Source organism: Harpegnathos saltator, unplaced genomic scaffold (genome assembly GCF_003227715.2).
Source record: "Harpegnathos saltator strain DR-91 unplaced genomic scaffold, Hsal_v8.6 scaffold659, whole genome shotgun sequence".
Classification (NCBI taxonomy): Eukaryota; Metazoa; Arthropoda; class Insecta; order Hymenoptera; family Formicidae; genus Harpegnathos; species Harpegnathos saltator.
This window is the reverse complement of record NW_020230492.1, coordinates 484,083-499,238: the sequence shown is the minus strand read 5'-3', so window position 1 is coordinate 499,238 and position 15,156 is coordinate 484,083. Positions and strand designations below refer to the sequence as shown.

General features: G+C 38.8%; 4 protein-coding genes across 5 annotated transcripts; 3 read left to right on the top strand and 1 right to left on the bottom strand.

Moving 5' to 3' along the window:
* Nucleotides 1-701: 701 nt before the first annotated feature.
* LOC105185164 (active regulator of SIRT1) lies at nucleotides 702-1,961 on the top strand. The gene is made up of 4 exons (XM_025304925.1): nucleotides 702-910; nucleotides 993-1,094; nucleotides 1,285-1,433; nucleotides 1,670-1,961. The coding sequence occupies exons 1-4, from the start codon at nucleotides 850-852 to the stop codon at nucleotides 1,784-1,786; spliced, it is 429 nt and encodes a 142-aa protein (XP_025160710.1). The 5' UTR covers nucleotides 702-849; the 3' UTR covers nucleotides 1,787-1,961.
* On the top strand, nucleotides 1,670-3,302 carry Nrk1 (nicotinamide riboside kinase). Its single transcript, XM_011144461.3, has 2 exons — nucleotides 1,670-1,806; nucleotides 2,358-3,302. The coding sequence occupies exon 2, from the start codon at nucleotides 2,400-2,402 to the stop codon at nucleotides 2,985-2,987; it is 588 nt and encodes a 195-aa protein (XP_011142763.1). The 5' UTR covers nucleotides 1,670-1,806; nucleotides 2,358-2,399; the 3' UTR covers nucleotides 2,988-3,302.
* On the bottom strand, nucleotides 3,108-6,094 carry CSN3 (COP9 signalosome subunit 3). 2 transcript variants are annotated; one of them, XM_011144466.3, is made up of 5 exons: nucleotides 5,880-6,094; nucleotides 5,310-5,570; nucleotides 4,382-5,106; nucleotides 3,909-4,173; nucleotides 3,108-3,526 (listed from the first exon to the last, which is right to left on the bottom strand). In XM_011144466.3, the coding sequence occupies exons 1-5, from the start codon at nucleotides 5,932-5,934 to the stop codon at nucleotides 3,513-3,515; spliced, it is 1,320 nt and encodes a 439-aa protein (XP_011142768.1). In that variant the 5' UTR covers nucleotides 5,935-6,094; the 3' UTR covers nucleotides 3,108-3,512. The 2 variants fall into 2 exon arrangements, with proteins under 2 accessions (XP_011142768.1, XP_011142767.1); XM_011144465.3 differs by lacking the exon at nucleotides 3,108-3,526 and having other exon boundaries at nucleotides 3,819-4,173.
* Nucleotides 6,095-6,650: 556 nt separating this feature from the next.
* LOC105185166 (dynein regulatory complex protein 11) lies at nucleotides 6,651-13,362 on the top strand. Its single transcript, XM_011144467.3, has 10 exons — nucleotides 6,651-7,375; nucleotides 8,502-8,712; nucleotides 8,969-9,246; nucleotides 9,345-9,654; nucleotides 9,731-10,015; nucleotides 10,315-10,559; nucleotides 10,760-11,047; nucleotides 11,286-11,378; nucleotides 11,467-11,584; nucleotides 11,680-13,362. The coding sequence occupies exons 1-10, from the start codon at nucleotides 6,872-6,874 to the stop codon at nucleotides 11,790-11,792; spliced, it is 2,445 nt and encodes an 814-aa protein (XP_011142769.1). The 5' UTR covers nucleotides 6,651-6,871; the 3' UTR covers nucleotides 11,793-13,362.
* Nucleotides 13,363-15,156: the final 1,794 nt, after the last annotated feature.

Sequence of the window (15,156 nt, the reverse complement as noted above, 5' to 3'; positions counted from 1 at the left end):
GTGTCATACTAAAAAATTTTTCATGATCTGTCTCATATGCCTCTTTGAATTGTTTATTGAAATATCCTAAATAATCTCTGCTTCTTATTTATAGGTCTTATCCACTATCTTCTTTGCCTTTTTCGTTTTAGATATAAATATATCGATATTAAATTCAAATGGTAAGCATTTAATAACAAAGAAATATTACAAATTGCATGGAATTCCATTATATTTCTATTTCAATAACACACATAAACACAATCGATCATTCGTATTATTGTACGAGCAATATCCTGCTCACTAATTAGTTTACACTCCGATCCAGCGACTAACTGAACTTTATACAAGCATCGCCATAGGACCCAGCTCACGACTTTACGACTTTACGGCCGGTATTCATAGTCGGATCTTATATTTAAGACCGTCTTAAGTTTATCTTCAAACTCTGTATAAAGCATTTCATTGGCTATAGAGTATCTGAAAGTGAATTTAAGACGGTCTTAAATATAAGACCTGACTATGAATACTAGCCTACGACTTTACGACTTCACGATTTTACGACCCCATTGTAGACGTAGCATTAGAAGTCGTGTAAACGTAGTCATAGTCGAGTCTTATATTTAAGACCGTCTTAAGTTCATCTTCAGATACCCCGTAGCCAATGAAGTAATTTGTACAGCATCTGAAGATAAACTTAAGACGATTTTAAATATAAGATTCAACTATGAATATTGGCCCTTATATTTGGCTGTAGGACCTTTCGAAGCAATCAATGGTAATGTTACTTACAAGTAAAAGCAGGTGAAAATTCATATACAGCACAGTTTAATATAAAAATCAAGTTGTTGTAATAGTCATTTCAAAGGAATGTCTAAATCACTCGTGTATAAAAGTTTGGAAATATTCGACGATTTATATGAGGATCCAGGTTAGTTTATTGCAGCCACGTGTAATATTTATGAATCGACAAACTTACAGAAAGATATTTCGTACAAAATAATGCTTTGCAGATAAGAAGAAGAAAAAGAGAAAGAAACAGGACTCCTTGTACACGGGTACCTTTGAACTGATTCCTCCTAGGCACAGATTTACCACTGAAGAGGAGAAAGCAGGTTAATATTGTTGGTTAATATTGCTGATCATCCAAATTATATATATATATATATATATATATATATATATATGGATCGTTATACACAAATCGGCACAATAGTCTTAATAACTATCTGGTCCATTTTTATAAGTGATTTATATAACTATTTTCAAAATTATAATATAAATTTTAATTTGTTTCCTCAACAGCTGTAATTCGTATGCTGGGTAGATCCAACAGACTTACTCCTCAAGAGGCTAAGAAACGTCTAGCTGCCCAAAAAGATCGTACTGAAGAAAATGTACAACGACTGCTCTCACTCAAAACTAATCAGTTGAATTCTAATATGTCAAACAAGGTATAAGAACTTGATTATATTTTATGAATTTATTAATTCCATATTACTATTGTTTGCTGTGTATATTATTTCCTGCTCAGTATTGTATTAATGAATAATTAACATTGCAAAATAACTATGAACTATATAATAGATTATACAGTAAGCTTAGTAAACATATGATGCAAACACAACACAGTATTACAGATAAGTACTTTAAAAGTTCCCTGAATAGTTTCCGAATTCATTTTTTTTAGCTATTACAACGTGCTGTAAAGAATCGTATAAAGAAGCAAGAGAAACCCAAAGAATCAGAGAAGACAGCTTTCACGGAAGAAGATTTCAAGAAGTTTGAACAAGAACATATAGAGTGATTATACATCGAATTATAAAGGTAGCATAGCAAATTAACGAAATTAAAGTATAAAGCATCAATGATGTTTAGCACTGACTGCCAAAGAGGAAAAGCGATATTGATATTAACTTCTGTTCTGTTTTTCTATTATACCGTCTGGGTAATTGGCTTGCCGTTCATCGACGACGATAGATTGCGATCTCTTTTTTATTCGTACAACCTAGCTCTGACGGTTCCCGCGAGTTTGGGTTTAATTTTCATCGGCGGTTTGATGCTTTTTACTGTATACCACGTGAGGCCATACTTGTCTATAGATAAGACTGAGAAGATGGAATAGTAATTTAAGCAGTAATTGTCAGATCACGTGGTAATGCTCAGCAGTAATTGTCAGATCACATGGTAATATCCGCAGGCTATATCGCGTAATCGTACACGTCGTGCCTTTGTGTGTATACAATCCGTGTGCAAATACACATGATTTGTGGCACAAAACGTGTTGGTGTAAACGTTGTACGATAAGTATCGATTATATAACGATCTTACACATCACTTCTAGTTCCGGGCTCTGCAATATCACTTCACTTTTACAGCATTTATCGTGCCGCATTGTAAAGTGTTCTCGTTAAATAAAAATGGCAACGACAAAGCGATGGTTTGTTATTGGAATATCTGGAGCTACTTGTAGTGGGAAAAGCACGTTGGCTAAAAAAATTTACGACAATTTCCCGGGATCTGTCATGGTGCAGCAAGACGATTACTTCTTGCCAGTGGACGATCTGCGTCACGTCAAGGTGGCAGAATTGAATCATATAAATTGGGAAGTGATGACAAGTCTGGATATGCAGAAGATGCATTCCGATGTTCTAAAGATACTCGAACTTCACGAGAAGAGTACCGCGCACTCGTCGGGAAGAAGGTTGCTGATACTGGATGGCTTTTTGCTGTTCAAGCACAAGGCTATCACGGATTTGTGTGATCGCAAATATTTCTTGACGCTGTCGGAAGAACTATGTTGTGAACGGAGGACGAATCGTCCGTACGAGCCGCCTGATCCGCCAGGATATTTCGAGAAAGTGGTGTGGCCCGAATATATAAATTACAAGAGGGAAATTACAGGAGATAACGAGCTATGCGCGACTATAACATTCATTGATGGATCTACTGACGTGGAAGAAATTTACGAGACAGTCTCTAAAGAAATTAGTCAATTGTTACTTTAGAGGTACTTCAACTTATCTTTTATAAACAACAAAATCGACACGTTTAAATCGACAAACGTGTCAAGCACGGCAAATAAAATTTGTACACATTCCTGAAAATTACAAAAAATAAAGACTCTCTAGTTTCAACTGAGTTATTAATCATTATGATATCCAAATTACAAAAGAATAGAGATTCCAGTTTCAGTTACGAGTTATTAATTATTGTTATTCAATAAGAACGAAAAAAAAGTTGCATTAACTTGTAACTTGTAAGCTTGTACGATGTTTTTCCGTAAGACTTTCGCCAATTTGAATAAAAGTTTATGTTTTTAACACGTTTTATACACGATGTATGTTGATCACTCTGCATCCATATATGTTGCGTATAAAATCTAAAATTATTATCTGTCTGAAATAATGTGTTTCTATTTTCCAAAATAGTAAGATACTTAACATAAGAAACTAAAGTTTAAACGCGTGCGAGTAACGGTGTTGCAAGTACGCAGTTGATAGTTCACACATCGACGTATGTTTCTCAATTCTCTAAAACGTGTAGCCTGCAACGAAATATCGCAATATATTAATCACCATGTTTGACATGTATACGGTTCGTCGGTAACTTTGATAACAAAGCCTGCTTTAGACGCATTAACGACTTCGACGATATATTTTACTCTGCAAGCCGTATTTACAGTATGTGCGATTCTTATTTGTAAAGATTCATTTTCACGGGACAGATAACATATATCGTGCGAGTTACAAAGGTATCTCTCTCGCATTGTCAATCATCCAAAACAGGCTTTCAGATAATGAAATCCCGATTTTCAACAAGGTCTCCATGATTACTCATTTTTTTTCCTTTTCTTGTCCTTTTTTAATAAAGATAACGCACAACGACATGTGTATGTTACATAGAATAAGTATTGTGTTTGGTTTGACCTTGCGCATTCGTAACATTCGTTGGTGTAGGTCCGGCAGCTTGATCATCCTGGTCATTCTGCCCACACGCTTTGCGTACGTATTGCGGCGTAAGGATAACTTCCTCTTCCATCTCTTGCACTCGTTTGTCTAATTCAGTGCACGCTGCCATCTCCTTCTCAAAGTTCGCTAGCATTTGAGGTGAGTTATATTTCTCGGGGTCGTCATGAAACACAACCATGCCGTCTTTCTGATTGATGGTTGCGAATATCTCGCCATCCTCTATCTAAAAGCACGCGGAAAATGGAGGGTGAATGAAGATCTCGTCCATGCTGATTACATGCAATGTTATTATAACAACCAGTTCTCCAGTGATTTTCGAAAATACAACTTGTGAACTATGAATAAAGGACAAATTTCATATCCTCTTCATTCGATTATAGAATACTATAACGAATATTCGGCACACGCGTCGTACGACGATGGAAACTCACCATGTTCAGAATATAATTCTCCGCGTCAGCAGGTCCCGACAATTGAACTCTACTCGCGACATCACTTAAACTAAGTGTTAGAAATGTTTTTGTCAGCCTCTGTATGTTCTTCTTGTATAAGTAAGCGAGCACTTGTTTCACAAGTCCCAGATTATGATCTCGGATGAATAATTGCTGATACTTGGTGATGATGCTCTGCACTTCCTCGCAGCTGTTGATCGAGTAGGCTGTGGCTAATTCCTGATACTGCTGACTCAATGGTTTGATGTATCTGTTGATCACTTGGCTCGTGTACCTCGGTAAGTTCAACACCTTCCCGTGTAATATTAATGAAACCAAAATGTACTTCTTATAGGCCTCCAGCATAATGTAGCTCACAGCCATCGCGGGCGTCGTTACGCACACTTCGAAGAAGTACAACGCTCGATCGTAATTCTTCAACGCTGTGTATATCATGCCACCATAATAGTAGTACAGTAAGAAGTATTTTGAATCGAACTGACCACCTTCCTGGCTAATACCCGTGACATCTATGTCGAGGAACTCAAGCGCTGGCTTCATACATTTGGATAAGAGGCATAGCTGGCAAAGATCGGCGTGTATCGAAGTCAACTGGCTATCGAATAGCTGTATTTTGCGTATTGCACGACGCAACAATTCAATCCCACGTAATGGTGCTTTCGACTCCACCAGACTTTGTGTAAGCAGGTGACATAATTCTGCATCTGTGTGAATATAGTTTATTAGCATCATATAATGTATTGTAACAGTGTGAGTGTGATTGAAACAAAGAGTTTGCTCGCTATATCTAATAATTATATCAGAAATTTTCACAAAACATATTAAACTGGAATAGAAATGTTTTCAATTAAAACAGGAGCAATCAAGATACAAATGAAAATAGCAACAAAAAGATTTGCATACTTACATGTATCTGGAGCAAGTCTAACTTGTTCTCCATTGCATCCTATAATAAATTCCTGAACCTGATTGAACAATGATTTATTTGCATCGGAGTTGTTTCCACCATTAGGATTGGGTAGTGAAAATTTTGCACAGAGTACTGCTAAGATACCCAATGAGTGTTGCTGTAAGTCTAATGTTTCCAAAACGTTATCCAAATGTTGTCCATGTTTTGTTAACACTTCAGCGCTCTTGCTTATGACCTCACACAGTTCCCTGAAATTTCCTGGGGGAGCAATTGATGAGATATAATCTAAGTGTTTGATTCCCTTATCACACACACACACATATATATATATACACACATATATATGTATGTACATATATGTACACACATAACATAAATATATATGTATATATATATAGTCTAACAAGAATTTATTATTTATATTATTTATATGAAGTATAATGCGCGAATCGAAAGCTAGGTACCAGATTCCTTTCGCGGTGGCTTTCAACAAAGAACTTCTCACACCGTTCTTTGTTGTGAGGTTAAGCCTCCCGTTTTCGCGACATCCATGAATTTTCGGCGTACCTTGTTTCGAGAGCGTCCGAACGTTATTTACAAACTGCTCCAATGCCGATGCCATTGTCGCGTATGCCTACTTGTCATTACCACTCTCGATTGGCGGATAACGCGTGACTGTCTATTTACAGAAATTATATTCGCAAGCAAGCACCCAGTCGAGATGACGTTTTGAAACGAGGACTGGAGAATGCAGCGCTGGTCTGACTGATAGTCGGTAGAATTGCGCGCGACTATCGAAAGTCACATGGATATCGATATACACGACACCTCGAAGTGTACGCGATGTGTAATAAGATATTTTTCGAATGTAAAATCCATCACGATTCGTAATTTATGATACAATTTGAGAGATGGGATTCTACTTACGATTTTACACGTCGTGTAATGCAGCAAATACGTTCGAAGATTTACAGATAATACATCGTAAAAAGCGAAAAGCAAAATCAAGAAAACAATCTTAATATACGGGAAAAATAAATGCAAGAGCACGAAGGATGTGTAGTTTTTACGTATTTAAGCTAGAAATTTAAGCTGTTAAACTGTTATTTAGTAAAAATCATTTCAGATATATATATCTTTTGTATCTTTTTTCATTTTTTTTTCTTTTTTTCATCAACACTGATCACTGATCTAGCGAGTGTTATAACAAGCGTAGAAATCGACCTGTAAGATACATCGAGATTTTTTCCTTTTTATTTCATTCATTTCATATTCACTTTAACTTGAATATACCGAACAAATATAAACGTAAACGTAAACAAAACGAATCGGATAAGCGCTCATTAAACTCGCGTGACTGCTTCCAATTTTTATGGTCTATTTGTCGCTACGGCAACAAACGTCCGGATCCTCGTCTCCTCCGTCGATTTGAACTGGTTGCTCGGCAACCAAACAATCGCTTTCCCGTTCTTCTGGGGTGCCCAACAATCGGCACCTTGTCGAACACGAGGAAAATCTCGACAGGTGCATTCCCCGTGTAAAACGGCGTCGAGACAAAAATGTCGAGCACAACGTACGACGAGCTGTGGATGAAGGCACAGACGTTGCTCGCGGAGACGATTCAGACAGACACGGTACTGCAAGGTGCGAAGCCCCAACGAGATCGTAAGAAAGCGCACGACCTCGTCGCGGCGTTGTACGTAAGATACATATTGGCGTGCAACAAACTCGAGCAGTGCTACGACCAGCTGGTGCAGCCGCAGAAGCGACTACTGCTCAAGAAGTCGTTGAACGCGAGTCTCGGCAGGGTGCTAGAGTTGAAGCACGAGCTGGTGAACATCGACCTCGCCGAGCACAATTATTACGATGACGTGCTGATCGAGCGCGGTGTCACGCCGCAGGAGGCCGAGATCCGCGTACCCAGGTACTTTAGACATGAGCGAATCGCGGAGATCGAGGAGAGACGTAGGTTCATGGAGGACACGCTGAGAAATCTTGGCGCACTTCGGGACACCGTCATGCCAGAGAAGATCACCCAGTCGCAGGCTATACGACTTATCCAGGTGTTGTGGGAACCGAATGATGCATACTTACGTTTATACAGGGTATCTGTTCGACCCCACCCCTGGATCTCGGAAACGGCTTTAAATATGGAAAAAATATTTCAGACAAAAGTTGTAGGATATTGAGGGGGACACATGATAAAAATATGGATTTGACCTTGAGTTGACTTTATCAAGGGGCCAGGTCAATGTAATCGATATTTTCTTAAATGGAACCTCCTATTTTTTATTGCATATTCTTGTAGCCCTTGTCGAGACGTTTTCAAAACACTACCTATTTTTGTTTTTTGCGCAAGCCATTCCCACGATATGAAACTTCAAAGTTGACATACTGCCGGCATTCGCATTATCCAAGGTGTACCGCGTGGAGGTTTCACGGTCGGATTTACGCCTCTTGTGTGTGCGTGTGTGCCTGTGTGCATGTGTGCAAAGTAGAGATAAGGTTCGTCACTCCCGTAATATTTTTTGATTCCAAACCATCTCTACTAATGTAAGGGGAAGAAGAAGAAGAAGAAGAAGGTGAAGAGAGACAGTGAGAGAGAGAGAGAGAGAGAGAGGGGGGGGGGAGGGAATTTGATTGAAGAAACACATACACACACGTGGAGAGGGTTTGGAGTCAAAAAATATTATGGGAGTGACAAAACGTGGGATCCTTATCTCTACTCTGCACACACATGCACACAGGCAGACACACACACACGCACACACAAGAGGCGTAAATCCAACCGTGAAATCTCCACGCGGTACACCTTGGGTAATGCGAATGTAGTATGTCAACTTTGAAGCTTCATATCGTGGGAATGGCTTGCGCAAAAAACAAAAATAGGTAGTGTTTTGAAAACGTCTCGACAAGGGCTACAAGAATATGCAATAAAAATAGGAGGTTCCATTTAAGAAAATATCGATTACATTGACCTGGCCCCTTGATAAAGTCAACTCAAGGTCAAAGTCCATATTTTTATCATGTGTCCTCCTCAATATCCTATAACTTTTGTCTGACACATTTTTCCATATTTAAAGCCGTTTCCGAGATCCAAGGGTGGGGTCGGACTTTACCGATACCCTGTATGAAGTCCGTCCTTGATACACGATCGTTCACACCGTACTCATAAATTCTGAACTTTAGGCTCACGAGCGAGCGAGGCAGGGTAGACTTCGATATCAATTTATGAAGGAAATTCGCGAGATGAAGGAGAGATCGACCATTAAGCCGGAAGCCGAGGGGGAGGACGAGGCGAGCGGAAAGCTCGCGGCGCTGAAGATCCAGAAAGTATGGAGGGGATACATCACCAGACGTTGGGTTCGCAAGAGACGTCTCGAGGAGATGTTGCTCATAGGTAACATGGAAATGAGAAAAGATCAGAAATCCGGAGTAAAGTAGCATCGAGTAAATAGCGACTTTTCATCCATTCTGCGGGAATAACACGTTTCGTTCAACCTTCGACTTTTGAGTAAGCGATTGTCTGAATGTCGACAAGTCAATTATGCCTTCGGAAGCAATCATTGAGAGCGGAAAGAAGGGAAAGCATTCGCTTTTCCTTCCCGTATGACCCGATGCGAGCTAATCGTGTTAATCGAGAGTGGCCATCAAAGGTATGCTGCAGCCCAGCCAAGTGATCACGGAAAATGCCAGGCAAGTGGAGAGACTGAAGCAGCAGAGGCGCGAAAAGCAGTTGGACTTTCAGCGGCAATACGAAGCTCTGCTGCTCGAGGCTAAGGAGAGAATTCGTAGTGAGAAGAGCGCCGTGATGGAGGAGAACATCAGGAGCGAAATTCGAAATTGGATCGACACTTACTTCCAACAGACCGGAAAGATTCCCGATCTACCGTCCGCTGAGAGCGGCGGTTCGCGAATGATTTTCAGTAGGCAGGTGATGCGGAAACTCTCGAGATCGAATGTCCTAATATTTTGCTAAGCGCGTCTTCTATCTAACTTCATCCTCACGATCAGTTCACTTTCTTACCGCAGGGAACCGAGAGTACCGTAAGTAAGTCTACGGCGGTGTCGTCGAAGGACTCGAAGAAATCGAAACGCTCGAAGTCGAAGAAGGACAGCGAGACAGAGCAGTCGGAGGACGAGACTGACGTAGGATTCAAGTCTGTACCATCCAACTTCCTGTCGGAATTGGTGCATGCGAATCAAGAATATCAGGAAGTCTGGAGAGACAAGGACGAGTCCGGGAACCGCATGCAACTACCTTATCTCGATATGATAGAAGCGGATAAGACCAGGGAAGTCGAGGACGAAGTCAGAGTGGGTGTGGATCAGACGATAAGAGGTGAGTGAAGAGTTACACATTAATGAATGAATTTCTTAAATAAATAAATAAATTAATTGATTACACATACAATTAGGTGATATAGAAGCACTTCAGGCAGCGCTGGATAGGGACAAAGGCTTCAAGGGGAAACGTGCGAAGAAGCTTCAGAAGCGAGTGCGCAGAAGCGGTAAGAAAAACAAAAGGAAAAAGGAGAAGGATTTAACGCCCGACAGAACAACCGAATCTCTCTTCGAGGAGCTGCTTACTCAGGGTATCATTAAGCTCAACCAGGAAGTCTTGCTCGATGAGTTCAAGGGTGAAAAATCGTTCGCGAATTACGACCTCCGCGAGAAAGAAAAGGATCCTTTGCCTACGCTCGGTACACACATTCGACCTTTCATTCAATTATGTTTTCAATTTATTAATTCGAACTCGATGGCCGTGACTTCTTACATATTGAATATTTCTATCTTCACATCTGCCTCAAAGCAAAAGATCCGATTGATTCAATTTTCGTTTAATTGCATTCCTTTTGATTTAATATTTTTAAATTAATCAAGTCTGTAAAAAAGTTTTACTTTATAGAAAGTACGTTTTTTCTTCGTCTTAATACGACGTCGGAATGTCGATGAACGAGTTGTTCTAATATCATAATGGATCGTATTTATTGTGCATCAGGAGATGTGAGACAACTCATTGCCGAATACTGCATACTTCCGTTGGGCGATCATACGCTGAGAGAACTGACGCCTCTCGTGAGGTCGATTTTGATAGCCGGTCCGCACGGCAGCGGTAAGAAATTGCTGGTGAACGCAATTTGCACGGAGCTCGGCGCCACGCTCTTCGACATCACGCCGGCGAATATCGCCGGCAAGTATCCTGGCAAATCAGGACTAATTATGCTCGTTCACTTGATCTCGAAGGTTTGTAAGCGAAGTTATGGGTGGCGGTCGGTTGCGTCGAGCGACCGAGCGTTAAACTTTTAGGTAATCAAATTAATTAACTTCTTTTTATTGAGTTATTATACGAGAGATTATCGGGTTAATATTCTGCCGCTTATGAGCTTACGACCGGGCGATTTTCCGTACACGAATCACGTGCGAGAACTCTGTCGTTGGCGAAGGTGTCGCGACTACTGCAGCCATCGGTGATCTTCATGGACGACGCGGAGAAGCCGTTCGTGAAGAAAATCCCGAAAACCGATAAGACCGATCCGAAACGCTTGAAGAAGGATTTACCGAAGTTGGTAAAGAGCATCACGGGCGAAGACAAAATTTTGCTCGTGGGGACATCCAACAAACCCTGGGACAGCGATCAGAAACTCCTGTATCAGACATACGACAAAGTAGTGTACATCCCTAGGCCGGACTACGGTACTGTGTCTCTCATATGGAAAGATTTGTTGTACAAAGTGAGTGATGGCCACGAAGATGAAAACGTATAGATATATCGCTGATACATTTGGTGCGCGAAGCAAGAAGATCGGTTGAATTAAAATATTAAAATATTAAAATTATATTAAAATTATTAAAATTATTAAAAATATAATATTAAAATTATTTTAATATTAAAATATTAAAATTGTAAAACATTAAAATATTTTTACATTTATATCTACATTTACATTTATTTTTTTGACCTCTTTTTAGTATTCTGGCATTAATCGGCAATTCGATACACCGGCCATGGCGAAAGCCTGTGACGGTTTTACAATTGGCACTATCTTAGAAGCAATCAGTGAGGTATCGAAATTGCAAATCTATTTCAACGTTATCTTAAGTATTCAGTTTGAAATTTTAATTAGAATGTATCAATTCACGTTTGACCCAGGTGATGACCACGAAGCGTATGGTACAACTTCGAACTCATCCCCTGACACATGTCGAACTGGTGAACGCGTTGAGTTTCAAAGATCCGGTGTATCGCGAGGAGGAGGACGCATTTCTAGGTTCGCGATGATGTATAGTAGCACCGCGAGTGCTACACAAATATGTCAAAAACTCGTCATCTTATTCTTTTTCATGTTGCGACTTAATGTTACAGGCTGGTTCTCCAAGACACCGACCTGCCGACGCAAGCAGAGGACTCTCGAACTGGAACTCGAGAAATTAAACGAGGCAAACGAGTCGCAGAAGAAGAAGAAAGGAGCGAAGTAACTGATGAATTTGTTGCTGCATGATAAAAATAAAAACAAATCCGCCGTGCTTTACATTCCAAGGTTAAAAAAGTTACTTTTGAAAAATAATTCGTTATCGTCTCTTATCGTTGCATATTCTTGAGACTATGTCTTGATAACCCTTCTTTTTACCATTCACTGATGCTCATTCCGTATATATGTATGTAACGGAAAAAATAGAGTCAAGATCGTGCTATTAATGAGAGAAAGTGATAGCTAACGGTGTTACAAGTAACACGTTATTTTTCATCCGCTACATACACTGAATTTCAAAACGATTTAAACATTTTTCTTAGATGCAGTTTAGAACGCAGCAAATGTCCAATGAGGGAATTTAGAGAACTTGTTTTCAGGGAGTTTTCAGAAACAAGTTTTCTTATTAACCCATTGACTGCTTCCGCGTTCCGACGTGCATTTAGAAAAAGAAAAAACAATTGTAAAAAAAACATTTGGGGATTTATTATTATTATTTATTACGTTTCATGTGGAATCGGTGAGATCTTCATTGAGTGGCTCCTGCTCGATTTCTTCTTTTTTTCTCTTCTCTTCTCTTTTCTTCTCTTTTCTCTCTCTCTCTCTCTCTCTCTCTCTCTCATTCTGTTCACGACGATATATTTCGCTTACATTAAGCACAAGATTGGTAAAATTAGTACGATTTCGTTTTCGTAATAGTTTTCACGTAGTATATCGCGTGATGGCATGTATGAGACCGCAGGTCGAATAATCAATTGATTATTTCAGTGGCGTGTATCATCGCGCGCGCCAGACTGTTCTCGGCTTGCTCCTCGAGCCGATATCAATGTCAGTTTTGATTAGCACAACTGCAATTTGTATCGTCGTCACTCACAAAGCCGCATCTACGGAGCTAAAAACAGGATGCTTTGCACAGATACTACAAAAGTCTTCACCGTCACCTAACCGTTCGACCGTGATCCGTGTCTCCTGCATTTTATTCCGACAAATTATGTTTAATTATATATTCATAGATGTCTGAAATTACGGAAAAAGTTCTCGAATAGCAGAACGTATAATACTATCCTTACTTTTTCTCGATGGAAATCAATACAACCTTCATTTCATCATTGTTTAAACATACATAATACAATGTTTTGCGAAAATTCAGGAATTTGAAATTCATCATTGCGCACTGACATTCAGTGATCTTAATCACGAAGCTTTGCATGCTAATCGCGATGTACACGATAAGTTCCGATGTTTTGTATATAACCGTATATACCGTAGTAATTTTACATAAACAATATACCGTCTGTATATATTTTCGTAATAAGCTTATTGAAGTGCAATAGGAATGAACTTATCATCATCGCAAGAAATCCGACTTTAAGAAATTTTTGTAAGAGATACTGGATACCCGGTATAGTCAAATGTATTGACAGTCAATATGATGCAAGTATATAACTTATCACTTTCTACCCGTATGTAATACGAATCTCGTGATGATAAGCGGAAGATTTACATTTCTTAAATATGCCAAGTGCTATCGTGCCTTATCTATATTTTTCTCTATTTCTGCAACGGCTTGTTACATAAATATCGTATGTTAAGAGAGATTTACATTTTTCATTTGTTTAGTCGTCTCCACGTAATTATATACGAATTGTGAAAACAAAAGAAGTAACTTATATTAATTTTTTATATTATATTTATATTAACTTATATTTATTTATTAAACTTATGTTTATTTTAAGACTGACTCGTTTCTTTGACAAACAAGATAACGAAACGTGATTTCCATAAAATGTGATGTAGAAAGGCGAATTACGCTCTCTATAAATATAATATAAAAAATTAATATAAGTTACTTCTTTTGTTTTCACAATTCGTATATAATTACGTGGAGACGACTAAACAAATGAAAGATGTAAATCTCTCTTAACATACGATATTTATGTAACAAGCCGTTGCAGAAATAAATAGAGAAAAATATAAATTCCACGACTTTTAGAAACGCGTTGATATAGAGATTGCTTGTGTGATGTCGTTGTCGTCACATCCCGATCATGATATGGAATCGAATGTGGATGAAATTGATTAGAATAGAGTAAAGTTGACTTAAAATTGACTTAAAATTGACTTAAAGGTAATCGAAAAATAGAGCCTCGTCGCGTATTCGTTTCCGCTCTCGGAAGTTTTGTCGATAGAAAGATATTAACTTCGAGTTTCGAGCGTAGGGAAGCAGCCTTTTGATCGTCAAACAGAATCCAAGTCTCCTTCGGTCTTCTCCTATCTATCATTTTCCCTCTGTTTGGTTGGTCTTTCGATTAGAAGTTGATTGTTCTTCTACAACGGGTTCGGGCAGGTTAGCTAGTAGTAGCGTGTTTATATTTCTGCATATACCGTATTCTCTAAAAGTGAATCAGTGAAACTCACTGTCAATCAACGATTATGTACTGATTGTCAGCGCTAATATGTAACTAAATATACGTAACTAAATTTCGTATTACTGAATTTTTCAGTGGTATACTTAGCACTTAGCGCATAATCGCTGATTGACAGTGAATTTCACTAATTCACTTTTAAAGAATAGAGTTTTCAGATGTGGTAAATAAGGAATTTTCGCAATACCGTCTCTCAGATACGGTAAACGTAAATCGTGAACGTTATTCGTTCAGAAATAACGTCGCAATCAATAGCATTGGGGAATTTTTGCAATACCGTCATTCAGATACGGTAAACATAAATCGTGAACGTTATTCGCTCAGAAATAACGTCGCAATGCATGCGACCAATAGCATTCATGATTTCCCTGTATAAAATGTCGAACTGAAACGTATTAAAAAGCATTGACATTTTAAATACGTCTAAATTCTGCTTTCTGATCCGAAGAAAGAGATTGAAAAGTATTAGTTCCTATTAAATTTCACCGCGCTAAATGCGAGACGGCAGTGGTGAATGCTTCGCATTAAAAAGGATTCAATTCATTTCAAATATGCCTTGCATTCAATCGCAATCGATAATTTTCAAATGCGAATTTTCGCATTGAAAAGTATTCATTTCTTCTTTTAATTGTTTTCGGATTCAGAGGCATACGAGATTTTCACGTTCTATTTCCCGTAGCATTGAAAAAAAGTATTGGCCCGCGATTCAATCCGAGATTTCCGCAAAGCAGAATTCACGACGAAATCTCGTGAATGCGAAACAATACTTTTAAATGACATTTTTATACAGGGAATATACCGTAGAGTTTTCAGATATGGTAAATAGGGAATTTTCGCAATACCGTCTCTCAGATAAACGTAAACTCAGGTAAACGTAAATCGTGAACGTTATTCGTTCAGAAATAACGTCGCAATGTACGCAATCAATAGCATTGGGGAGTTTTT